The sequence below is a fragment of the Argentina anserina genome, chromosome 7 (genome assembly GCF_933775445.1).
Source record: "Argentina anserina chromosome 7, drPotAnse1.1, whole genome shotgun sequence".
Taxonomy (NCBI): Eukaryota; Viridiplantae; Streptophyta; class Magnoliopsida; order Rosales; family Rosaceae; genus Argentina; species Argentina anserina.
The window spans coordinates 5955289-5981449 of NC_065878.1; the positions used below are offsets into that span (position 1 = coordinate 5955289).

General features: G+C 40.4%; 2 protein-coding genes across 5 annotated transcripts in view; both read right to left on the minus strand.

The window, feature by feature from the left end:
• The window catches only part of LOC126801498 (membrane-bound O-acyltransferase gup1), a 178711-nt gene that overhangs the window by 21685 nt on the left and 130865 nt on the right, over nucleotides 1-26161 (minus strand). The gene's annotated exons all lie outside the window — the stretch shown is intronic.
• On the minus strand, nucleotides 2001-7906 carry LOC126801494 (nuclear pore complex protein NUP1). Of its 4 annotated transcripts, none has more exons than XM_050528858.1 (9): nucleotides 7550-7906; nucleotides 7344-7390; nucleotides 7067-7182; nucleotides 6280-6478; nucleotides 5890-6192; nucleotides 5722-5814; nucleotides 4963-5643; nucleotides 4427-4611; nucleotides 2001-4341 (listed from the first exon to the last, which is right to left on the minus strand). In XM_050528858.1, exons 1-9 carry the CDS (start codon nucleotides 7806-7808, stop codon nucleotides 2298-2300), a joined length of 3927 nt encoding a protein of 1308 aa, XP_050384815.1. In that variant the 5' UTR covers nucleotides 7809-7906; the 3' UTR covers nucleotides 2001-2297. The 4 variants fall into 4 exon arrangements, with proteins under 4 accessions (XP_050384815.1, XP_050384814.1, XP_050384816.1 ...); XM_050528857.1 differs by having other exon boundaries at nucleotides 7344-7393; XM_050528859.1 differs by having other exon boundaries at nucleotides 6292-6478; nucleotides 7344-7396.

The window sequence follows — 26161 nt, forward strand, 5'->3', positions numbered from 1 at the left end:
ATTGATAGGAGCACAAAGTATGACATTTTTAATATGTTTATGCCCTATTGTTACTCTCTTACTTCTTATTTAGTGTGTTTTAGTTCATTTTGTTAGAATAAGTGTTTAGGAATAGCTTAACTTGAATATGTGTGATTTGATGATGAAAACATGCGAACTGTTAGAAATCATTGTTGAGATAGGTTTCCTTATTCGACTAGGACTCTACTTTCCTATTTTAGTTATTTCCTTAATTCTAACTTGCTTATTCTTTTCAAGAAAGACAAATCCATGTTGGACAAGGAGAGAAGAGATGTCGTGAGAACTCTTAGCTGAACAAGGAGAAGCTAGGCATGTGCCATTAAGAAAAGGATTCATATTCGGAGTTGGATTTCAAAACCAAGTTAGAGAATGATTTATAAGGTATACTTGAAGAGATTTTCGTGCATAATAAATAGAATATCAAGGAGGAAAAAATATGCACTTGAAAAACAATCCATACAAGAATTAGAAATCTATCAGGAATCGTAGTCTAACTTCGACGGACTCCCCTAGACATCTCAGAATGAATTAGAAGGTGTGTGATATATGGATGGAAAGCTCTATGGGTCTAGTTTCCGTAGAATTCATAATCGTATCAATATCTATTTCCTAGAGGGGTTATGATGGAATATTTGCACAGAGGTCCAGTGGGCTCAGAAGAATTATTTCAGCCATTGATTTGCTTTTGAACTCAAGGGTTGTGAGGGGAACCTGGGGTCATGTTTTCTCCTATATATAGAGGCACGAATCAACACTAGAATGATCATCAACCTTGCGCCAAGTACTAGCCAAAGCTCTACCAAATACATACTCACCGGTCCAGGAACCCTAATTCCAAATTCACCATCCCTTCATCACCTTTTGCTCTGAAGCGCTGCGCCTAGGACCCTCATTCCCTTAGAAGTCTCAGACATTCCTTGTGAACACCGATGAGGAATACATCAAGTGTAACCATGACTTTCTATGACTGAATTCGTGTTTTAGTATTCTTGTTTATGGATGATTACAATGTTTGGTTTTGTTTAATCTATTTTGATTTTGTCCTTGAAGTTGTAGTATGGTTTCAAGTTATTTAATGTCAATGATTTTTGAGTTTTGATTCAATGATTTTTGGTTTCTTGCTGTGTTTTCTTAAGTGATTTCGAGATTACCTGTGTGTTGTGTTTACACTGAGTATAGCATGATATTTAGGTTGTTTGATTAAAGACTTGCAATAAGAACTTGGTGAATCTTATCTGCTGCGCTGAGTATGCATGTTAGGATTGATTGAGTTAGATTTCAATGAAGGCGTTGCAAACTAATTGAATGAGTTAAGTGTCTATATGTTTAGGATAACCGTTGAAGACCCTAATTGCATGTTCAAACCTTAGTTACTTGTGAAGGTGTCACAGCATGAACCTTAAGGAGAATGAAACTTGGTTTTCATTGGCTTTGTGTTACTTGTTTTGGTGATTGCTTGCGTGTTAGTTGATTGATCACATGTATATATTAGTTTAGATTTTATTTTCTGTTTATATTCTAATCATAAACTATCAATCTTTTAAACCAATTCGTGAATTTGATGTTATGTGGTTTGTGAGTCATTCCTAGTTTGGATCTCCGGCTTGTAACGATACTCTTACTTTATACTACTAACGATGCCTACATGATTAATATTGATGTCGAATAATCAAATTGATCAATTATGAGTCACATGAACAAAGAAAAAATGGCTCGTTACCATTAAGTACAATCTAGATTATTGAAAATTCAGTGTCAATCCACAAATTGTTTTGTTACATTTGTCTTATGCTCAAGTATTACGGGCTGAGGACTGAAAAGGGTTCGTTCACCTCTTTCACTGGATCAATTTATTCAAGGAAATGAACAATTGCGAACTAGGAACCCAGGATTGGTCTTCATTCCCGGTAACAAATAACTCGGATTAAAAATGCAAAATACAAGAATCAGTGGCAGTAAGAAAAGCAGTAAGCAGCCTGTAGAGGACAAATTCCAACTCATTCCATTTATGATACAAATAGCAAAGTAGACAGGAAAAGGCAACAGCACAACAAGGCTGTGGCATACATCAACATATGCTAATAAAAGAGGCATACACGTACTGGTACAAATGATGGATATTTGTTCCGACTACAAACAAGTATAAATTGCCCCCTCATGGAAACCACGAAAATTTACACCTAAGAATAATGGAAAGAAAAAGGGGAAAAAAAAAGATATCTGATCTTTGGAACCTGACAAGGGCAGTTATGCCTTCATTCGTAAACCAAATCCAATTACTTCTTCCTGTTCTTGCTGCGATTAATCTTCACTATCCTTCTATTGGACTTGTCAGCGGCACCCAATGAGAAGCTACTGCCTACACTATTAGATTGAAATGGTGAAGGGTTCTGCGGGTTGGACACCTGAAATGGTGATGGGTTCTGTTGGCTCGGAAACTGGAAGCCATTTGATGAACCTCCGAATACAAAGGGAGCTGGTGGGGTTGACACGGGCTGTTGGCCAAATGCTGAGAATATGGGTGTAGATTGAGGAGTCACGACAGACTGTTGAGAAAAGGAAGCGGGCGGGGATGCATGAACAGTGTCTTCAGCCATGCTATCTTCCATGCTCACCATTTGATCATTATTACCCGCCGCAGCCATAGGAAATCCAAATGCAGGATTAGAGTTACCAAATGCAGGCTGTGATAGGGCAGTAGTTGTAGATGGTGTGAAGGAGAACATGCCAGTTGACAATGCACCATTGGACATTCCAAAAGCCGATGCACTGCTGGTACTTGGAGCAGAACCTGTGGGTGTTCCGAACAAAGTAGGTAAACTGTTGGATGTAGGAGCAGAAACTGTGGGTGTTCCAAACAAAGTAGGTGAACTGCTGGATGTAGAAACAGAGGCAGAGGGCGTTCCAAAAAACGGGGCTGCAGCGTTAGAGGTAGCACCAAAACTTGACGATGCTCCAAATGAAGTAGATACAGCGTTGGTTGAGGCAGTGGCTGAAGATGCACCGAATTGAAATGCAGGTGACGAAGATGTAGAATTTAGTGTGGAAGAAAATTTAGAAGATGTAGAAGGTTGCCACCCGATACTAAATACAGTACTTGGAGCAGTAGTGGAGCCGCTTGGGTTGACTCCAGAAGAGGGGGTAGAAGAACCAAGTGCAGAGCTCCCATTAGAGAAAGTTGTATTTCCAGCAAAATTAAAAACCAAACTGGAAGCTGAAGAACCAGGTTGAACAGGTGCACCCTGTGTGAGAGAATCAACTACTGTATTTCCGGCAAATTTGAAAACCGAACTGGAAGCTGAAGAACCAGGTTGAACAGGTGCACTCTGTGTGAAAGAACCAACTACTGTATTTCCGGCAAAATTGAAAACAGAACTGGAAGCTGAAGAACCAGGTTGAATAGGTGCACTCTGTGGGGGAGACGCAACTACAGTCCCAGGAGGGGACACTAGGGCACTAGAATCAGTTCCATTGCCACCACTAGAACGAGCAGAATCCAATGACTGAGTAGTAAAGGTAGGCGTAGAAGCAGCAGCAAAATTTCCAAATTTGTTACTTGATGCGCTTGCACTTGTTGCAGATGTGCCACCAAATGGGGTGCTGCTTACAGTACTAAAGATCCCACCTTGCTTATTCTTATCATCTAAAAGTTCCAACGCAGACCTTTTTGCCGTTACAACAGCTGAAGCAGTTGCTGGTTCAGATTTGAACAAGAATCCAGGTACTGCCTGGGGACTAGGACCGGATCCACTACCAGAACTAAAGGAAGTAGGGACTGACTGATTGGTCACAGCAGGGCAGGACGCAGCATCAGAAGCTCCCATAAAGCTACTAACTGTGCCTGCAGCGGTAGCAGAAGTGAAAGGAAAAAGAGAGCCACTTGAATTCGCAAAACTACCGTCTCGCTTGTTCTTGTCTCTTAACAATTCCAACGAAGAATTTTCTGTAACTTGGGTCACAGCAGTTGTAGTGGAGACTGGAAATTTAGAAATAGGTTCCACTGGAAAGGACAGCGCTGAGACTGAGGTGAAAAGATTACTACTGCTGGTGGTAACGGCACTAATAGTAGCAATTTTGTTACCACTGCTAGTGTTGGCAGTAGGGTCCATTATGCTGAAAGGACTTTGACTTGCCAAACTGTTGGAGACTTCATAAGTCGTAGAAAATATGCTCGTGGTCACTGCTGATGATGATGATCCTGACACAAGAGTTTCTGGTACCCTTGAAGGGACCTCAGCGTCTGAATTATTCTTATCAGCTTTAACTGATCTCTGTGCTTTTGGTAGGATATTCAATGCACCAGGTGCAACTGTATATACACTGCAGAGGAAAACATAGATGTACAATTAGAAATTTGCATGCGTGTGATTAAAAATTCGATATTCAATTCTGAGGAAGCACATACCCACTAGACGCTCTGCTATTGGACTTCTGGTTTAATGTAAAAGATGCAGGAGGTGTGACTTCAGTGGGAGCTACTGGCTTCTTTAGATTAGCAGCTGCAGTCTTATCCACCATCACTCTCCCATCAGCAAATGAACCAGACACACGAGAGTTATTGGAATAGTCATCATCATCCAGCTCCAGATACTACATGGCATATTCATACAAATCAGTTCATTTAACTGAAGTTTGGAATACACTAAATCTCAAACAAACAATATTAAATTATAACTTTTATTGTTTTCCAAATGATAAAAATGCACTGAAGTTTGCAATCAAGAAAACATAAAGCCATTTCATTTAATGTAGTAGAACTAAGGTGAAAGAATATAAGCTGCTAAACCATACACCTAAGCAAAAAATCACTGAATATTTCAATCAAGAAAATATAAAGCCCATTCCATTCAGTATAGTAGAACTAAGGTGAAAATTTAAACTACAAAACTAGACACCTAAGATTATCCGTAAACTATAAAAGATTAAAAAGCAAAACCATACCTCATGAGCACTCATCTTGAACGCCCGTTTCTTTCCAGGAGGATGAACAACAATGTCTGATGCAACTTTAACCTTTACCAAAACATCCTTCTTTTCTGTTGCGGATTCTACTTCATTGGCACATGGAGCAACAATCCTTGATGGACCATCTTCTGTAACCTTGTCATGCTTTTGAGATGTAACATTTGGCATCTGATTAGATGAAACATCCAAATTATTACTATTTTTATAATGGGAATTTTCCAGAAATTTCAACGAATCCACATGCTCCAGACTTTTCAGAGCCTGACCACGTAGCATGGAGGGTGACAGCTTAGTTGGTGATCTATCACTCATAGTAAGTAACTTGGGGTCAGACGATTTCTCCTTTGGAGAGGTGATCTTATCCAGATGCTCAAAAATTCTGGAAGCTGCTTTGCTGGACTGAGACGAAACAGTTGAAAAAAATGCCCGAGGAACTGCATTGTCCCCATTTTCTGATAATGTGTTTCCCGAAGTATGATTGGGTTCACCCAACAAAAGTGGCTTCTTTGTGGAAGATGACAGGTTTTGACAAGCCTCTTTAATCATTGGTGAGCTTAAGCCTCTAGATGACAGAAGATTAGGTTTTGGACGAATTCTTCGGATAGGACCAATAGATCCAATGTCATTGTCTAAAACTGAGAACCTTCGCTTTAACGCCTGTAAACATAGTAAAAAAAATTCTAGTGAGATGAATCATAAAGTGAAGTAGTGTTTCAAAATCTAGAGATTTTATACCCCTTGTTTAGATCCAGAAGGTTGACTCTGCTCCCAAACAGACCGAGATGATGAGGATGGTGCACAGTAAGAATCAACTGTAGACCCAAAACCCTAAAATATGCAGGACATATAAGAGCCTGAATCCCAATTAATATTAAAGCTAACAAACTTATGTATTAAACTAACCTTCAGTGTATTATGGGTCTGAATTCGAGTGTATGGCGTACGAGCCATACTGTGTATTGCAGATCTGCCACGAGACCTAGGCGTTGCAAAACCAGTTTCTGGTGTTGCCCCATTGCTAGGAAATCTAGGAACAACCGACATACACGATGATATGGACGGAAATGCCACACTTCTTGAATTATGTGGATCATCATAGGCTGCTTGACTGCGATGACCTAACATTAGGGGAGATATTTTTGAAGGCCTACTGCCCATGTAAGCTTTTGCCAGCTCAACAGGTGAAGCTAAATTTTCGTCAAGGACCTGAAAGACATTATTTACCGCAACGTAAAATAGGATGCCAGGTGCAACACTAATGAATAATAGTAAACTGAAATAAGGGTATCATACAGTTGTACTGACAACAGAGGTTGAAACAAGGTTACTATTGGCACTTTTATCTTGCAATGGTGTTTTAGCAAAGTCCTCCTTTCGGCCATGAGATACCAATGGCAGTGAAGGTATAGCTTCAGATATTTTCTCTAAATTCTCAATAGATATATCATCAGTTCTTGAGTACAAGAGCTCTTTCAATCGGTTGATTTCAGGTCTGCAGAGAATTAACATACATGAAACTCAACACCATGAAAATCACATAAACAAAAAATAGCATTATTGAGTGCAGACTGGCCCATAGAGAAAATCAAGATATAGTAAGTAGAAACAAGAAAAGAAAGCAGGATGCTTACACAAACGACAAATAAAAAGGAGTGTTGCTTGACAGATAGAGCTTTACCCGTATAGGACAAGATTTTATGGAATCTAGGATTTCAATGCAGCCAATTATGATCGATTGAAAATAATGAGGACTCAAGTAAAGAATCAAAATTATCAAGCAAGTAACACAATAAGACCAACTACCTTCACTCAGCCTTAGATAAAACCTACAGGTCTTTAACTCACATTCATCAAAGAGTTCCTTTCCTTTTTTTTCTCCCCCTAAAAAGGTTCACAGACCATCATGTAATCTAGTAACCCTCCTTTTTTAATTCTCTCTATGACAATTCCATCTGTTGTTTTCAAAGAAACTACACATACAGCTTAAAATGCCCAAAGAGAACAGCATACTCTACATGATTTTGTAATCGAAGGCTGCATTACAAGAAACAAAACAAACTAATTAGTATATACAACTTGCCTGGTAAAGGTTTTCTGCTCCAACATTTGCTCAACCAAGGTAAAGCCATCTCCAGCAGCGGCAGTTCTTGCACCACTAGTTTGCTCAATGGCACCTTTTAGTGCTCCAGAAGGATCCTTACAGACAATTTGCAAATAAAGTCATTATAAATTACGAAAAGGAGTCGATAACTAAATGCTGCATTAAAATTGTTCATTCACTTTCATCAAAATTCAACATGCCTTTTGAAGCCCTCCGAAATTCAGAAAGCAAAATAGCAATAAATGTATAGACTTACCATGGAAACTTGCTCCTTGTCCATAATCCTCGCTTCATGATTCACCTCTGCTTCTAAAAGTAACAGCAGATTAGATTAAACCAAAAAACCTTGCTTTTCATCATTAAATTTACAATTAAACACTGTGTCTCTCTAATTAAGAATTCCAATTTATTCATTCAAACTTCAAATTCATACGAAACAACTGCAGGCAACATTGGACGAACCTGAGGAAGAAGGCGGCGGCGGCGGAGTGAGGCGTTTGTGGAAGACGGTGGAGAAGAGGCGGTGGGCGCTGTAGGCGAGAAGCTTCTGAGCCGGATCGACGAGCTTGGAGATCCAGCCGCCGCCGTTGGACAGGGGGCGATCATACGGCGTCGTTCGGGTGGTCCTCTGAAATGGCGTCTTACGTAGCTTGCCGCCGGCACCTAGGGCGTCGTAGGGCTGCTTCTGCTTCTGCGTCTCTTCCCGCGCTGCCGTAGCCATGAGAGAGAGAGAGAGAGCCTTCTGTGTTGGAGTTTAGGGTTTTCAATATTTCAGAGAAAAAGAGGCGGGTCTCAGCCAATTAGGGTTTTTAATTTCAGGAAGAGAGAGACGCACAAATGAAGACCCCCGACCCATAAAAATAAATAAAAAACCCCATTTCTTCGTACTATACCTGAATTTAGTTTCCACGCGTCCGCCTCTGGATATTTTGGCCTCAACCACGAAGTTAAAACCAGTTTGAGAAAATGACACAAATAGTATCTAACATTTTAGTCTAAACTTTAGTATCTCACCTTTATAAAACTTCAAAACAGTGTCTCAAGTTCTTATTTGGATTAAAGATCGGTATATGAAACTAACAATTCCGTCTAAAAAGTCAGTAGGTGAAGGATACTTTCGTCTTTTCATTTTTTTCCAAGACTGCTTCTCTATTCCCATTAAAACCCAGCAGATCTGAGTTCTCTCTCCCGATCCTGTGCAGCAGGAAAAAAATTCTCTCTCTCTTCTCTCAATTAGACTGTACTCATTGTAGATTCATTAGAGAAACCTCAAAAACTGAAATTTATCACAACCCCACTTCCCAATCCTTCATTTCTTCACTCAGATCATACCCCCAAAACCAAAATTATGGGGTTCTACAGGCAATGCGAGTTTTGGGGTGAGAACGAATGGTACTTCACAGTCCAAGCTCAATACAGAATCCAATGTTATATCGAGCATTCCGAGTTTTGTCCGACGTGGTCAGATGGTTGCTAGAAATTGAGATTGGTTAAAAAGTCTGCCCACAAAAGAAAAAAAAGCTTTATCTAATTCTCTCTAACTGTGGGCATCGATCAATACAAGAGATAATGAGATATACCTCTGATCTTGAGTGTTTTTTAGGTTTCATAATCAATGATTGAACCAAATATATATCAATGAAAGCTCCATTGCTATTAACTACCCACAACACCGGAGTTCAAAGCAAGAAAACCAAAGGTCAAAAACATCAAGCGCGCATACCACCAGAAATTGAGCATCACAATCACACATCCAAACATCGGAGATTGAACAGAGCTTGAACTCAAATAAGATGATGATGCCGAGTTTGAGGACAATGATGACGATGAATCGTGGGTACGGGATTGTAAGGGTGATGGTCGTCAAGTTCGTGCTCGCCGCCGGCGGAGCTCTACTACTATTGGTCTATTGCTTGGGTTGCCCGACTTGAATCACCTCGAAACAAAAGCCTGCTCGATTAGCTATGAAACAATCACTAAATCATTTTAGTCCCCGTTCATAGCCAAAACTAGACCCCATTTCAGTGAAGACGAAGAAGAAGATGAGATTCCAATATCACAAAATTACTTTAATTAATTTTTTCTGAATTATTTTGTGATCAATGGGTGGGTAGATAGGTCATTTTATCTAAACTGTCAGCTTAGTTAACGGAACTAATGGTTGCATATACAAATCTTGTGTTGGGGTGTAAATTTGAGATACCGTTATGATATTTGTAAAAGTTGAGATACCAAAATTTAGAATATGGAAAATGTGAGAGATTGTTTATCTCATTTTGCTAACCAGTTTATTTGTTTTTTTTAATCTCTATTATTATAAAACCAAAACTAAAAATTTTACTAAATTAGACCACTAAATCTAGGACTCACACATAAATAGAAGGATAATTATGTAAAAATATAAATATTTTACCAATGTGTTTTACAAAAATTATTCTTAGTGAAAACATAAAATGATTCTTTTTTATTAATACACTTTAAATAAAATGTCAAATTATAAAAAAATATCATCTCCTAACTTATATTAGAAAAATGTAACTACTTATGAATTAATTATAAAAATGTCATCACATTTAAGTGGAAATTAGAAAAAGTTTAACAAAATTAAAAACAAATCACTTTAAAATATTTTTTTGACTATTTTACCCTTTCTTACTCTTTTTCTTATTTCTTTTTTTTTTCTAATTTCGGGCATAATTTTTCCGTCCGGCGATAGATTTTGACGAAATTAATACTCTTAGAAAGATCTCACTCCCCTTTCATTTGATATACTACTCACTCCGAATTGACCAACCGTACAAGGCGCAACAACCATCGCAAAGGGTTGCCGCCATCGATGGCAATGCTCCAAGCAATTCCGACGAAACCGAAGTTCAAGGTTCCCTAATTCTAACTATTCTCTTCATTCTAAGTATACTTATACCAATCTCATTTGAATTTTAACAAAATTTCTCAAATTTCAACATTTCCTCTCGGCATGTCACACATATTGTCACAACCACTGTCACAGACACTGTCACACTATCTCTTACACTAACTGTCACAACCGCTATCACACACACTGTCACAGAAAACTGTCACACTCACTGTCACACCCACTGTCACATTCGATGTTACACCCACTGTCACAACTACTATCACACTACCTTCACACCCGATGTCACTCTACCTATCACACTTACTGTCACACCCACAGACTATTGTCACACCCACTGTCACACTACTTATCACACATATCATCACATTGTTTTACATAACTGTTGTGAGGAGAAGAAGAAGAAAAATAAACTATTATGGGCACCCAGGAACTGCTCTGGGCACCCCTTAATCATCTTCTTCCTTAAACTCATATCTGAGTTTCTTTTTCCGGCTAGCTGCATCTGCAACAACACCAGCCTTCTTTTCGTCGCCGCCGCAGCCAAATCTTCACCCCCAAGTCCAGTACGTCAAGTCAGGCATGGTCCTCGTCATCGGCACCGCTCCACCGCCGCCTTTGTTTTGCCTCAAAACTCAAGGAGCTTCTCGCGTCCGGTGACCTCACCGACATTGTCGGTGTCTTAGCCTCAAAGAGAATCTAGGACCAAGCCTGTAACCTCATGATCTCTCTCTCTATTCTCGACGAGCACCCTAGAATCGACCTTCCCATCAATGACGCCAACGAGGTCAACCCCAATCTCGATTTAGTCAAAGGCTGCGGGTCGGAGACGAAGCTGGTGTTACGACTTCTGTCAACAAAAATGGCAGTGGCATTCTTTGTAATTTTGGTAAAAAATAGGGGCAACGCTATAAGTAATTTAAGAAAATGATTTTTTTTTTCTAATTTTTAAATCTTAGTTGACTTTTTTCTAATTTCAAATGTCAAAAGTGATTTTTTTATAAGAAGCCCTAAATAAAATTTTGTAAACCCGTGTGATCAAAACACATGCATCCCACGGGTACGAGACTAATGAAGTTAAAACGAGTTGAGTTATTTTTTTTTCAATTACATAAAAAAAAAGTTACAAACAAGAACCTCTAATGCAACTTTAGAGAAGAAGCATTAGAAGAAATAGTTTTAGCTATATCAAAGCATCAAAAGGAATAAATTGTTTTTGGTACAGTTAATAATATATATTAGTACAGTATTCTTTCCGTTGTCAAAGCAAATAGGGTTGTTAATGTAACACTTTTGGCTAACTAGTACACGTTAGAATAAATGCATTACTTATTTTAATGTGAGGTTTAGGCTTTGTGTACTCCCTTGTATTCTATAATTTCATTAATCAAGACCTAAAGCAGCCGCACAAGCCCTTATCCAAAAAAACAAAGTTCAATTTGCTACAAAATTTGACCACACTATTTCAAAAATAATTTAAAATTTGGTTAGTTTTCTGCTAACTTTTATCTCTAGTAGAATAGTCAAAAAGTACTCAAATTAAGCTTTAATTAGCAAGAATGCCTAGCTATATTTAACTAATGAATATAAATTAATTAATTTGACTACCTTTCTTAACATTCAAATTATAATTAAATTTTAGTCTATGTATTTGCTAGAGCAAAACTCAATAATTAGCTAGCTAGCTATAGTTCAAATTAGCTAAATTTAGCTACTAAAATAGCTTTTATTGTTAGATCGAGATGCCTTGAGGAGGAAAATCAGACTTCCAACTATTAACGTCTTGGTGAACATGGTGAGCTAGAACACTATCAGAAAATTTTGCTTTTTTCCTTATGCGTCTGAACTCAATGTCGTAAAAAGAAGTGGCCAAGAATTTGATGTGTTTAATATTCGTACGAATTCTCCAAAGGATAACTCCACAATTATTATTGGTAGCATCAAATTAAATTTTTTTGAATCAGCTTCAAACGAGATATCCAAATGACCATGGATTGAAGTGCGACAAGATGAGCACCAAGAGTAAAACTGTCATCTCAATTGACTAGAAATTAAAAAATAATCAACCAGTTTGGAATAAAATTAGAAAATAGTTACTTTAATTATATTTTCTTCATCGTCTTCTTCTTTTTCTTCTCTCTTATTCTAATTCCAACAATGGATTTGAGCTTGGTTGATACCGTTAACAAGATCTCTCTTCCCTCTTTCATTTGATACCATCCGAACCGACCACCATGCAAGGTGCAACAACACTCGCAAGGGGCTGCCATCGTCCGTGGTGGTGGTCCAAGCAATTTCAGTGAAACTGAAGCTTAAGGCTCCCTAATTTTTGTTATGCTCTTCATTATGAGCATACTCATATCAATATCTTTTGAATTTTAACATAATTTTGTTTATTTAGACATTTCATGTCGGCATGTCACACCCGTTGTCGCTGTCACACCCGTTGTCGCTGTCACACCCGTTGTCGCTGTCACACTACCTATCACACTAACTGTCACACCCCATGTCATCCTTGTCACACTACCTATCACACCCCATGTTAAACTACATGTCACACCCGTTGTCACACCCCATCATAGTTCCTGTCACAACTTCTGTTACATTACCTATCACACTGGCTATCACAACTCATGTTACAACTTCTGTCACACTACCTATCACACTCGTTATCACACTACCTGTCACAACTCCTGTCACACTACGTATTACACACCCGTTGTCAGACCCAAGAAGAAGAAGAAGAAGAAATTGCTACGGGCACCTACAAACTGTTCTAGGCATCCCTCATCACCATTGTCTTCGATTTAGGCATTTCTGACGAGCCCTGCTTCAACATCAGCCCTTGTCCCACCGTCAACGTCCTCTCTTCATCGACATCATCATTATCATCCGTGGTCACCCAACAAATTGGTCGATGTTGCAGATGTTCTTGTGTACGGTGATGACCATGGAAAAGATGACGACGTCGACCATGGCAGAAGATGGAACAGCAAATCCCGGAATTATGCGGCGGAGGGAGGCAACAACGTTAATGATGGAGGTGCTGGTGAAGCTAACCTCGAAGAGAACATAGCTAAGGGAGGAGAAAAGGGTGGTTGAGCTACCGGCGATAGGGAGTTCGGAAGAGCTCAACCTGATTCATATCAGGTCGGAGATTGGGGTTCTAGAGAGCTCATCCCCCTTTTCATCCTGGCCTCGGTTGCATCGTTTGTGTCTGCATCGCGGTGTTGTTGTGATTTGCAATCGTCGCATCCCTTTTTTTTTTAATTTCAAATTTTTAGACAATGGCACATGCTGTAAATATCTTCAAAATTATGGGAAACACTTTTAAAGATGACTTTTTTATAATTTTCAAATTTTACTTAACTTTTTTCTAATTACATGTGTCAAATGTGACTTTTTTTTTAAGAAGCCCTAAATAATTAAGAAATTATTTTTTGACATTTTAACTATATTTTAATTAAAATAGTTATTGGCTCTCACTCCTCTTATTTAATTATATGTGACGTGATAGTATATTTAACAAAATAAAAAAAATGAAGCGATGACATTGCAAATTCATCTACCTCTTATGTCAAATAACTTAAAGGCAAGAATGATTAATCAAATAGAGAAATGGATATAATGAGGTTGTATATATATATAGATATATATATATATATATATATATATATATATATATAGATACATATAGATGATTTCTTTATCCATTTAAGTAGAGACCATTCCTAATTTGAATCCTTAAAATTAAAAAATGTATTGTATTAACTAATTAAAGTTAAAATTAATTATATTAATCATATAAATTAAAATTAATTATATTAATCATATAAATTAAAATAAATTGTATTAATCATCAAAATTAAAGTTAATTATATTAATCAACAAATTTTAAATTAATTTGAGTAATCTTCTAATTCCCATTGGTTCGGGAATGTGGGTTCGAATCCTTGTAGACAGCCACACTGAAGAAGTTTAGGTGTGTTGCATATACTAAAAGCACCACAGGAAGCAAAAACATCACCTTTTTTTATTGGATCCATCCATGGCAAATTCCACTGCAGGGAGCTCTTCTCCAAGACAAAGAACTTCATTTGACCAGTGATTTCTATTATGAACCTAATAAAGGTATTATGATAGGCAAAAGCATTAGCGACATAACTAAGATAGCTTCCATTATCATTTGAAACAAATGAGTAAACTGTAGCATCATACTTCACTTCTATTTTTGGAACATGGCTGAATGATTTCCCAGTCCACGGTTGAGGGGCTGTTTAAGGTCAAGTTTCCATTTCTAAGGAGCACAAATGATGAGGAACTTGGATCAGTAATTTGCTCTGTTTCTATTTGCCGCCCACACAACTGTTTGGTTTGGTAGATTTTTGTACCAGATGCCTATGTAATAGTGTTGAGAGTTACCTGGTGTGAAGAAACCAAGTTCAAAAATGCCACCAGGAGAGGAGATATGTAGACACAAGTAATTTAATGAAATAAATCATTTTCATTAAATGATTAAATCGATTAAGAACCCGACAAAATTGTACACGCGGCCTAAAAATCAACAAAGTCAGTACGGACCCGAATAAAATTCGCGTCAGCACATAAACGGATGATCGTAATCAAAGCTACGTGATTCCGACTTTAATTAGAAATTAAATGTCATTGATTATCGAAATGATAATCGGGCATTTGATTAAATTAATAATTTTTTTACGGTTATAATTAAATCAATTATTTGAATCTTGATTATTTAAATTAATCATAAAATACATATTGATTTAATTATACAACTAAAGAAATATTATTATTTTAGTGTCATTAAAATATTCTATAAAATAGAATATTCTTGACAATATAAATACCCCTTTCAACATAAAGAGATGGGGAATTTTTTACATTGGAGAAGAAGAGAGCAATATCACTTTCGAGAAATCCCGAAGTCTCCTAAATCCACGAAGAATCATCAACCTACCAAATCGCTCGTTCTTCGTCAAACCAAACTCAAGTCCACGAAGAATCATCAAGCTACCAAATTGCTCGTTCTTCATCAAATCCAAATCAAAACTCAAGTCCACGAAGAATCATCAAGCTACCAAATCGCTCAAATTCTCAAGATCAAGTGCATGTCACCTTTGAGCCAAATCACATACGGAGATAGAATCAGAGGAGTTCACAAAGATTGTACGCGCTTGATTATCAATAAATTACATTTTATTTGTACACGTGTCTGCACTCTTGTTTGTTTTCAGATTCTCGTTCTACAAATTGGCACGCCCAGTGAGACATTTTTGGCCTCTCATCTTCTTCTTCGAAGAAATCTTCAAATCCGTTTGTGCGATGGCTTCCAAGAAAAACCAAACCGTCCTAACGAATAAATCCAAGTCCACAACCGCGAGGTCAAGCGGAGAGCCCGAGCCAGTCAAGAAGTCCAAACAAACATCCTCCAAATCAAAGAGTGAACCGATTGCCCTTGTCACCCGGAGCGTGGCTAGAGCTCAACCCACGACATTTATGGCACTTGCTAGTAAGCCTCGTCAACCAGTCATCACCTTGGAGAGCTTGGGAGCAATAAAGCACGCCTCGCAAAGTGGGAAGAAGCAAGTGTCAAAGGAGAAGGAGCCAAATGAGCAATCTCTTCTACCCGTTCATGGTGATGGCCCTATCCTGGAAGACGTTTTCTCTGATGATGAATCAAGCACGACATCATACCATGGAAGTCCCAAAGAAGATGGCGACAACTTCCATTCTATGGCGTATGAGTCCTCTTCTGACAATGTGCAGGTCTTGGTGACGGGGACATCCACAATTGAGGAGCAACTCTCCAATCTGTTGGAGATGGTTGAAAAGCTCACCCGAACGGTTGAAGAAAAGGACGTGCAAATCACTGAGCTTTATAGCAACTTAGGAGATCACGATGATGAGAACTCCACCAAGGGGTCACCTGACAAGAGAAAAGTAAACGAAAAGGGAGAAACGTCCAAGAACAATGACGAATCGCTTGGTTCCTTATCACTCCAGCAATTGCAGGACATCATCACTAACTCAATTCGGGCTCAATATGGAGATCCTTCTCGTGACTCCCTCACTTACTCCAAACTTTACACGAAGAGGATCGACAAATTAAGGATGCCGCTGAGGTATCAGCCACCAAATTTCCAACAATTTGAAGGTAAAGGGAACCAAAGCAACACGTCGCCCACTTTGTGGAGACTTGCAGTAATGCCGGGACAAAAGGCGATCACCTTATCAAACAGTTTGTTCGCTCGTTGAAGGGTAATGCCTTCGAGTGGTATACAGACTTAGAGCTGGAGTATGTTGACAGTTGGGACCAAATGGAGCGCGAGTTCCTTAATCGATTCTATAGTACAAGGCGGACGATGAGCATGATGGAGCTAACTAACACGAAGCAATGGAAGGATGAACCCGCGATCGGCTACATCAATAGATGGCGCTCACTTAGCCTTCATTGCAAGGACCGACTGTCAGAGGTGTCAGCCGTTGAAATGTGCATCCAATGCATGCACTTTGATTTGCTATACATCTTGCAAGGAATCAAGCCTTGTTCTTTCGAAGAATTGGTTACTCGAGCCCACAACATGGAGCTAAGCTTGGCAAGTCATAAGGGAAAGAATGAAACCCTGGTCGACCAGCGAAAGGACAAAGTCTTCAGAAGCAGATTTGACAAGGTTGTGAAGAAGCCTTCCAAAGAATAAATGGTCATCAATACTGCACCGGTTAAGATCTCTACGCGGGATAAGAAAGAGTTCAATAAGGTGGAACCTCCTCAAACCTACGATAAGAGTAAACGCACGTTGAATGAGATGGGAGCGAAAGACGTACCCGTTCCCAGTCTCTGATGTGGCGGGCATGTTAGAGGATCTGCTCGAAAACAAGATAATAGAGCTTTCGGAGTGCAAACGTCCAGAAAAAATGCATCGAGTCAACGATCCGAAGTATTGAAAATACCATCGCCTCGTTAGTCACCCTATAGAGAAGTGCTTTGTTCTCAAGGATTTGATAATGAACCTCGCCAAGCAAGGGAAGATTGAATGTCCTGCTTCCACACCTATCCTCCAAGTTGCCTCTAATGCCGATGATGAAAGATGGATATTGGTCACCCGAAGAAGAACTCGCAAATGTATGATGTCAAATTCACCAATTGCCTGACCAAGTCAGAAGAAATCACCTCCACGATGAGAGGAGAATGGACGAGGACGTTTTGAGACGAAACAACCGAATGTCACTTCAATTGCCACAAGTTGTGAAGTTAGCTCCGAAGGAGATGAAAAGTTTGAAGCAAGAGAAATATGTGCAAGTCAAGTGTTAAGGAAAAATGAGGTGTTGAAACAATTAGAGAGTCTACCTTTCCAACTTAGCCCCTCTGACTTGATGCAATTGCAAAATCAACGAGATGCGCACTTGTGGAAATGCTCATCGAAGTAGGAAAACACTCCACAAGCATAAAGGAATGTGGCGCGTGTGATGCATATTGTGATAACATTCACTTCAAAGACGATGACCTCCAATTGGGCTTTAAGCCACATAATCGGCCTCTTTTTGTGACAGGGTACATGCGAGAGCAGAAGTTGAATCGCATGCTCATAGACGGAGGGTTAGCAGTAAATATCATGCCCAAGTCAACCATGTCTCAAATCGGCATCAACGTTAATGAATTATCAAGGAGTCGTCTCATGATCGAAGGTTTCAACCAAGGAGGACAAATAGTGATATGAATGATCAGACTAGACATGGACATCAGAGAGCTAAAATCAAACATCTTGTTTCATGTCATCGATGTGAAGACCTCGTACAACTTGTTGTTGGGACGACCATGGGTGCATGAAAATGGCATCGTGCCATCCACTTTACACCAATGCTCCAAGTTTTATCGCGGAGATGTGAAAACCGTGGTAGGAGATACCAAACCATTCACAAAAGCTGAATCATACTTTGCGGATTCTAAATTCTACACAGATGAGGAGTTAATGAAAGAAGTCCTTCCGGCCGGAGTAGCCTCTACGGGAAAAGCCACTAAAATTAGGGAGAATGACGCTAAATCAAAAGGCATTGAGTTTCATGGTAAAGTGTCGCAAAAAGTCTCATCTGAAGCAACAACATCGTATGCGTAAAGAAAAACCAGCCATGCATTTCCGATCCTTCGCTATGTTCCGAAGTCAAGACGAATGGAGGGAGAGTCTCCATTTGTGGGGAGAAAGTCACAAGAGTGTCCACAAAAATTAGAAAAGGATGATGTGAAGTTGTTGAGGGAGGAATCAACATTGCCATTGATAAAGGTGAGCAACCAAAATCCTACAAAGCAGCCACTAAAGGGGTTTGTCAAACCAATTCAAGGTAAGACGAAACATGGATTGCTACCCGAGAAAAGGACGAGTGAAGGGTTTGATCCTAACGCATACAAGCTGTTAGAAAAGGCCGGATACGACTTTGGTTCATCAAGCAAAAAGGAGATCAAGCTACAGCAAAGATGGCGCATGAGCTCGATGAGCCACAAAAGAAATTAAGAGAGCAAGGGGAAACATTTGATTCTTCTAAAGCTAGTCTATGTTTCACTTCGAGCAAGCCAATCAGAATTTCAGGAAGAAGAAGGGCGGAGAGAGCCAGTGTGCAACATATTAGTGTAGAGGTAGTTAAAGAGAAGAGTCAAGAGGTTCATTCAACCCCTCGCATTTCGTCGTTCGATCGCATTCGTCCAGATCCCCGAAGAGCAACATCAGAACGTATTGAAGGATCAACCATAAGGGTGTCAGTTTTTGACCGTGTGAACATAACAGCATGTAGAGGTTCAGTCTTCAATCACATCGGTAGTACAACCACTCGGCCTTCCGTATTCAAAAGGATGTCAAGCTCAGACAAAGATAAGAGAAAGTCAAATATCATTCCGCGAAAGCCTGCATTGGAAAGAATCCAAGCACCTAAGGAACGACAGATATGCAAGAGGAAAATGACTTGTAGTCGAGCGGAGAGCGAAGAAATCCGAAGTCTTATCCCGTCACGCATGAAAAGGCATTGTGTGTTGGAAGTGGATTCCACGAATCAACTCAAAGTGAAGCAACATACCATCATATTCACAGGCCAAAAAGGAGATAGCGACATCGGTAATGGTGATGAGGATGACATTGTACAAACCTCTTATCATATCACGGTGGCAGAAGCAGATGCCGTAGAAGAAGACAATCATGAAGATTTTGAAATTGAAGTAGACGAAGCTCCTCCAGAACTTGAAGACGGGGGGGGGGGGGGCAAGCCACGATGGACGAACTTAAGGAGATTAACTTGGGAACAGAAGAAGACCCAAGACCTATTTTTGTGAGTGCGTCTTTAAGTTCTGAAGAAGAAAAAGAATATCTTGATCTGTTGCTCGAGTACAAAGATGTCTTTGCTTGGACGTACAAAGAAATGCCAGGCCTGGATCCAAAGGTAGCAGTTCATCGACTTGCTGTCAAACCGGAGGCTCGGCCAACCAAACAAACACAAAGACGCTTTCGAACAGAACTTATTCCTCAAATGGAAGCAGAAGTTGATAAGTTGATTGCCGCAGGCTTCATTAGAGAGGTTCAATATCCCAAGTGGATCGCAAACATTGTTTCTGTCAAGAAGAAAAACGGACACATCCGCGTTTGTGTAGACTTTCGTGACTTAAATGAGGCATGTCCAAGAGATGATTTTCCTCTACCAATCATAGAGCTCATGGTGGATGCGACAACCGGGCATGAGGCTTTGTCATTCATGGACGGATCATCAGGTTACAATCAGATAAGGATGACCTTGGAGGATGAGGAACTCACTGCATTTCGAACTCCCAAAGGAATTTATTGCTATAAGGTCATGACATTCGGGTTAAAAAATGCCGGTGCAAAGTACCAACGTGCTATGCAGAAAATTTTCGGTGACATGCTGCACAAGTATGTAGAGTGCTATGTTGATGATTTGGTTGTCAAAACAAAGAAAAGAAGTGACCACCTGCAAGATCTACAAAGAGTGTTCAACAGATTACGAAAATACCAGTTCAAAATGAATCCTTTGAAGTGTGCCTTCGGCATTAGTTCTGGAAAATTTCTTGAATTCATAGTGAAGCACCGAGGCATCGAGGTAGACCAATCCAAAATTAAAGCCATCTAGGAAATGCCAGAGCCAAGAAATTTGCGCGAGTTGAAAGGCCTCCAAGGATGACTTGCCTTCATCAGACGGTTCATATCGAACCTGGCAGGCCGTTGCCAACCGTTCAGTCGACTCATGAAGAAAGATGTTCCATTTGTATGGGATGAAGCTTGTCGCAACGCCTTTGAGAGCATAAAGAAATACCTGGCGAATCCTCCGGTGTTGGGTGCACTTGTCGTCGGGAAACCTCTTATCCTTTACATCGCGGCTCAAGAGAGATCACTTAGGGCCCTTCTTGCACAAGAAAATGAAGCCAAAAAAGAGAAAGCCTTGTACTACTTGAGTTGGACCCTCACCAGACCTGAGCTAAATTATCCGCCGATAGAGAAGATGTTTCTTGCACTCGTCTTCGGCATTCAAAAGGTGAGACATTACATCCAAGCTTACACAATGCACTTGGTGGCGCGAGCCGATCCAGTTAAGTTCATATTATCTAAACCAGTTCTAACCGGACGCATGGCTAAGTGGGCGTTGCAATTGAACCAATACGACATCGTATATGTGCCTGCTAAAGCAGTGAAATGACAGACATTGGCCTACTTCCTCGCAGACCACCCTATTCCAGCGGATTGGGAAGTCTCAAATGAATTCCCGGACGAGGAAGTCTTCCTTACAGAGGTCCTCCTTACATGGAAGATGTTTTTCGATGGCTCATCAAGGGCAAACGGGGCAGGGGCTGGTGTTATCTTTGTCTCTCCATAAAATCAGATATTGCCTTATTCTTTCACTCTCGGAAAGTTGTGCTCCAATAACGTCGCAAAGTACCAAGCGTTGATCATGGGATTAAAAACAACGCTAGAAATTGAAATCCAAAGTCTCGAAGTGTATGGGGACTCGAAGTTGGTGATTGATCAACTGCTCACTAATTACGAGGTCAAGAAGGAAGATTTGGTACCTTATTTCCAACTCGCTACACAACTCTTGAAAGGCTTTGATAATGTTACACTCATACATGTGCCACAGAAAGAAAATCAAATGGCGGACGCATTGGCAAACTTGGCAGCAAGTTTGGCATTGTCTGGAGATGAAATTTTGGACATCCCAATTTGCCAAAGGTGGGTCATGACAACAAAGCCTTCACTCCAGTGTGCCAGTTCTCATGTAGTGTCAGTTTACACCATTAATGTTAAAGATTGGAGGCATTATTTTATTGACTATCTTGAGCACAACAAGCTTCCCGAAGATTCGAAGCAAAGGTGGAGCATCAAGCGGCGAGCACCACGCTTCCTCTACTACAAAGAAACGTTATATCAGAGGTCATTTGACGGAGTACTCCTTCGATGCTTGGGAAAAGATGAAGCGGTCAAAGTCATGGAAGAGGTTCATTCTGGAGTGTGTGGAGCACATCAGTTAGGACCAAAGTTACATTTTGAAGTAAGACGACTTGGGTATTATTGGCCCACCATGGTCAAGGATTGTATGGAGTATGCACATAATGCCAAGCTTGTCATTTTCATGCCAACTTCATTCATCATCCACCTAAGCCGTTGCATCCGACAATTGCTTTGCACCCATTCGACGTTTGGAGAATGGATGCAATCAGGCCCATCACTCTGAAATCATCGGCCGGTCATATATAGATTCTGGCAGCCACAGATTCCTTCTCAAAATGGGCAGAGGCGATACCGCTGAAAGAAATAAAGAAAGAAAATATTGTGGACTTCATTACGGGAAGCATTATACAACGCTATGGTATACCATGGTGCATCATCACAGACAACGCCAAGTACTTCTCGAATACCGCAACAAAAAAGTTAAGCAAGAAATTCCACTTCAAGCTTCACTTCTCTTCAATGTACAACGCTCCGGCAAATGGATTGGCTGAAGCATTCAATAAAACGCTTTGTAACATTCTGAAGAAAACTGCCAGCAAGAAGCAGAGGGATTGACATGAGAAATTAGGCGAAGTTCTCTGGGCTTATAGAACGACGTATCAAACACCCACAAATGCAACACCTTATTCTCTCGTCTATGGTGTCGAAGCCGTGTTACCATTAGAGAAAGAAATCCCTTCATTGAGAATCGCTTTGCAAGAAGGTCTCACAAATGAGGAAAATGTCAAGTTGCGCCTTCAAGAGTTAGAAGCTTTGCACGAGAAGAGGCTTGATTCACAACAACACTTGGAATGCCACCAAGCTCGGATGTCACACGCCTTCAACAAAGGTGTTCGACCACGGTCATTTCAAGTTGATGATTTAGTTCTTGCTGTTCGAAGACCCATCATTATGACGCACAAGTCTGGCTCCAAATTCAAGTCAAAGTGGGATGGTCCTTACGTTGTCAGAGAAGTTTACACCAATGGAGCTTACAGAATTGTGGCGGAAGACAGTCTAAGGATCGGTCCCATTAACGGCAAGTTCTTGAAGAAGTACCTTGCTTGAAAACGTCAAAGAATGCTCCAAGTCTGCACGAGCCTAAACTGCAAAAGACACACACAAAAAAACAAAACAAAAGAAAATGCTCCAAGTCTGCACGAGCCTAAACTACACAAGACACACAAAAAAAAATGCTCCAAGTCTGCATTAAAGTCAGCTATCACATCCAGGTCAAACCCTTGAAGTTGCTACGATGTTCTTCAAAACTGGCTCGCAACTTCTTTGCCTCTTCAATTTCTGTTGCAGTCAGTTTTGGAATCTCTCGAATTTGGCATTTCTTCTGTTCTAGATCAGCAAGTCTTGCATCGTGAAGACACATGTCCACATCCAGCGAGTCTGACGTCTGCTCTAGCTTTTGTTGTTCTTTCTTCAAGTTATCAAGGGACTCAAGTGTAGACTGACGCTGATCAAAACTATTTTGTCGAATTTCTTAGGCTGTCGTGATTTCAGACTCTGTCTCTGCCAATATTTGGGCGCTGGTGCCCATGGCGCATTTGTGAGCGCATGCAAGCCTTGCAGAGTCATATAGGGTAGCGCTTGTCATCAACTACTCCAATTTGTTTTTTATTGTTGATTGGTCGACTTCATATTTGCTAAGTTCATTCGTCAACATATCAAGTTCATTCCTCCCAGCAATAATCACCTTCAGAGAATACGTCGCTATCACGCCTTCTATCTTTGCACAAACTTGCGCAGCTACTCGTATGAGGATATCGCGGAGCCATTGACTTGTATCCACTACCTCAATATCACACACAAAAGCTTCAGGAAATATTGCTTTTTCTGAAGGCTTTGCACTTCCCGTCGCCATGGACAAACCTGTGTATATGAGGGTGAAAATGAGCATAAATTATTGAAGAAATACAGGAAAATAATATATAAATGAATTCGCGTATACCTCTCTAATCAACTGGCTGTGGTTCCCTCTCCTTCCGATGCACGTCCTTTTCTGGGAAAATGTTAGCTGCATACTCCTCAAAAGGAAATTGAACGCCGTCACCTGAGCAGACTTCATCAAAATAACCGATATCTTCAAGCTGGGAGAAAAAAAAAAGTGGATCAAGTTGGCAATAAGTGAACTGTTGAATATGATACATAGCTAAAGGGGACGAGCACAAAAGCAAATACAGGAAAAAATGGTTTAAGTGAATACCTCAACATGCGCAGGCACGAGTTTTGAAGGACCAGGAACATCCCCAAGAAAATTTCCGCCAAGATCAAAGTCGGCATTGGGATTGAAGTAAATAGGTCTAAGACTAGCATCATCCCTCTTTTGACGTTTGAAGTGCACGTCACTATGAGTACTACTGCTGCTTCTACTACGCATCCTGGATGTAGCAACCTTCTCATTCGACTTAGGGCGGAAATCTGTTGAATCTCCGATTCCTTCCAAAGTTGGAGTAGGTGGAATCTGATAGTTGTCAACCGGGGGAAAAGCTTCGGCGGAAACCAAAATTTAGAGAGGAGTTGCCACACGGTCGTCCCCTTTAGCTTTTGGAAGCTCTTGTTGTGGCAAATTTACAATGGTTATCTTCATAGGCCTCTTCAACGCAAGGTGATGAACTTGGGACCACCATTCGATGTAGTCCTGAGTAACCATAAACTTGGTGTTTTCATTTTTTATAGGCAAAATTACCTCACCTTTTGTGCCAAGCTTCGTCAAACTATCCCAAACGAGTATGTCCGAGCCAAAGGCACGGGTCGACTATCTCTTTGGGAACCTCCGGGAACACCCTGAACATATCCGAATTGTCGGCTGAATCGCTGAGGGTTATATGGTTCGACTACTCGCCAACTATCTTGCCGTAGGAACATAAATCCGGAGCGAAGGCTAATGAGATAGGTGGAATCTGAAGGAAGGGCTCCGTGGGTGTCAACGATCAGTTTGCGCACACTTGGAACTTTGACAAATCGTTCTATCCGAACATTATCACAAGTTGTGAGCAAGGCACGGGCACGTCCATCCTCAAAATGGCTTGCTGACAATTCCTCTGAACTATGAACCATTAAAGGTCTGAAGCTTTCTGGATGTCGAAAGAAGAAATGGGTGCCGAAATACTCGCTCAACCACCCATACAAGTAATGAAAAGGAAGCACAGTTGGACAACTTCCTGGATCACTCGAGACAGATATGGCATTTAAACCCTGATATATATTCACCAACACGGGAACCGCCAGACAGTAGTGTTGACCTCGGGCCATCCTGTGAACGATCTTAAAAACTCCCGAACGAATAAAACCTGGATCATTCTTCGGGAATACGAATAAACAAAGCTAGCACACATAAAAGGCAGAGAAGTAAACATATTCCATGCTTGCTTCTTCTACGCCTAAATCCTCGAATAGTGAAAGATCTTCCGGAGTTCGCTGGCGAATCCCCAGAATGGCGCCCGATGGATCGTGAGTATTAGTGGGGGCGTCCCTCTTATTTTGTGTACTCTTGGTAATAGGCCTCTTGTATCTCATCTGGTCTTAGTACCAATACCGTATCCATGTAGCTATCTTCACGTTGCCACGCTCCCTCTTGCACAATCTATGGTAAGCAAGAAACAAATAATGACAGCTTTTGGGGATGAGAAGCTCCACTTCTTTACTTTTTGCAGAAAACTCGGCAATGGGTGAAACAACTTCGTCATAAAACCTTCCAATGATAGGCAAGCCTCCAATATGCTCAAGGTCCAAAAGGGATATAGACATCTCACCTTGCGATGTGTGCAGAGTGTTTGTAGCAGGGCACCAATACTCACAAAAAGCTCGCACAACGGGAGCAAAACGATCATAGTTGAATAATGACGCGAACACTGCTCGATAGAGGCCCGTTTTCTTGATGTTGTCTTTATTTTGGCTTAAAACATCTTTTACCCACTCCCAGTAGCACTATGTGTAGGTAAAACCGCCGGTAGTTCGAAACACACCCCATCGCACAGAGTTGTTGGATAAAAAGTCGTTGAGAAGCTTGAATGACACCATGAGAGCATCTTCGTCACAATGTGCAGACCTCAGCATCAAAACGTCGGAACTTAACTCCTCATTGCCTGACTTAGACGGTCGAAAGCTGACAACTTGACGGTTCACTACATGAGTCCACTGCGAGACAGGAGTGGAGCTTCCATAGAATGGAGTTTTAAAAGCGAATGGCCCAGTAAGAGAGGGATATACAGTTAAGGTGGTGCCATCATGTTGCTCATCTTCAACATCCTCGAGGATAGTAATCGTCCCGTCCTTGAAACTTTTGAAAGCCGCCATGTTGAATGTGAGGCGTAAAGCCTAACACGCTTTTATTGAGTGCTGTCTAGTCTATGAATTGAGAGCAGTCAAGCGATTAGGTCGTTTACGTTCTTCAAACTCTGAAAGCCGCCATGCTGAATGTGATGCGTAAAGCCTAAAACGCTTTTATTGAGTGCTGTCAAGTCTATGAATAGAGAGTAATCAAGCGATTAGGTCATTTACGGTCTTCAAACTCTTAAAGCTGTCATGTTGAATGTGATGCGTAAAGCCTAAAATGCTTTTATTAAGTGCTGTCAAGTCTATGAATTGAGAGCAGTCAAGCGATTAGGTATTTTACGTTCTTCAAATCTGCCGGAAATCAACTCGTCTCGAAAGCAGTCAAATTTCTAAATCGACCGCATTGCTTGAATTGTT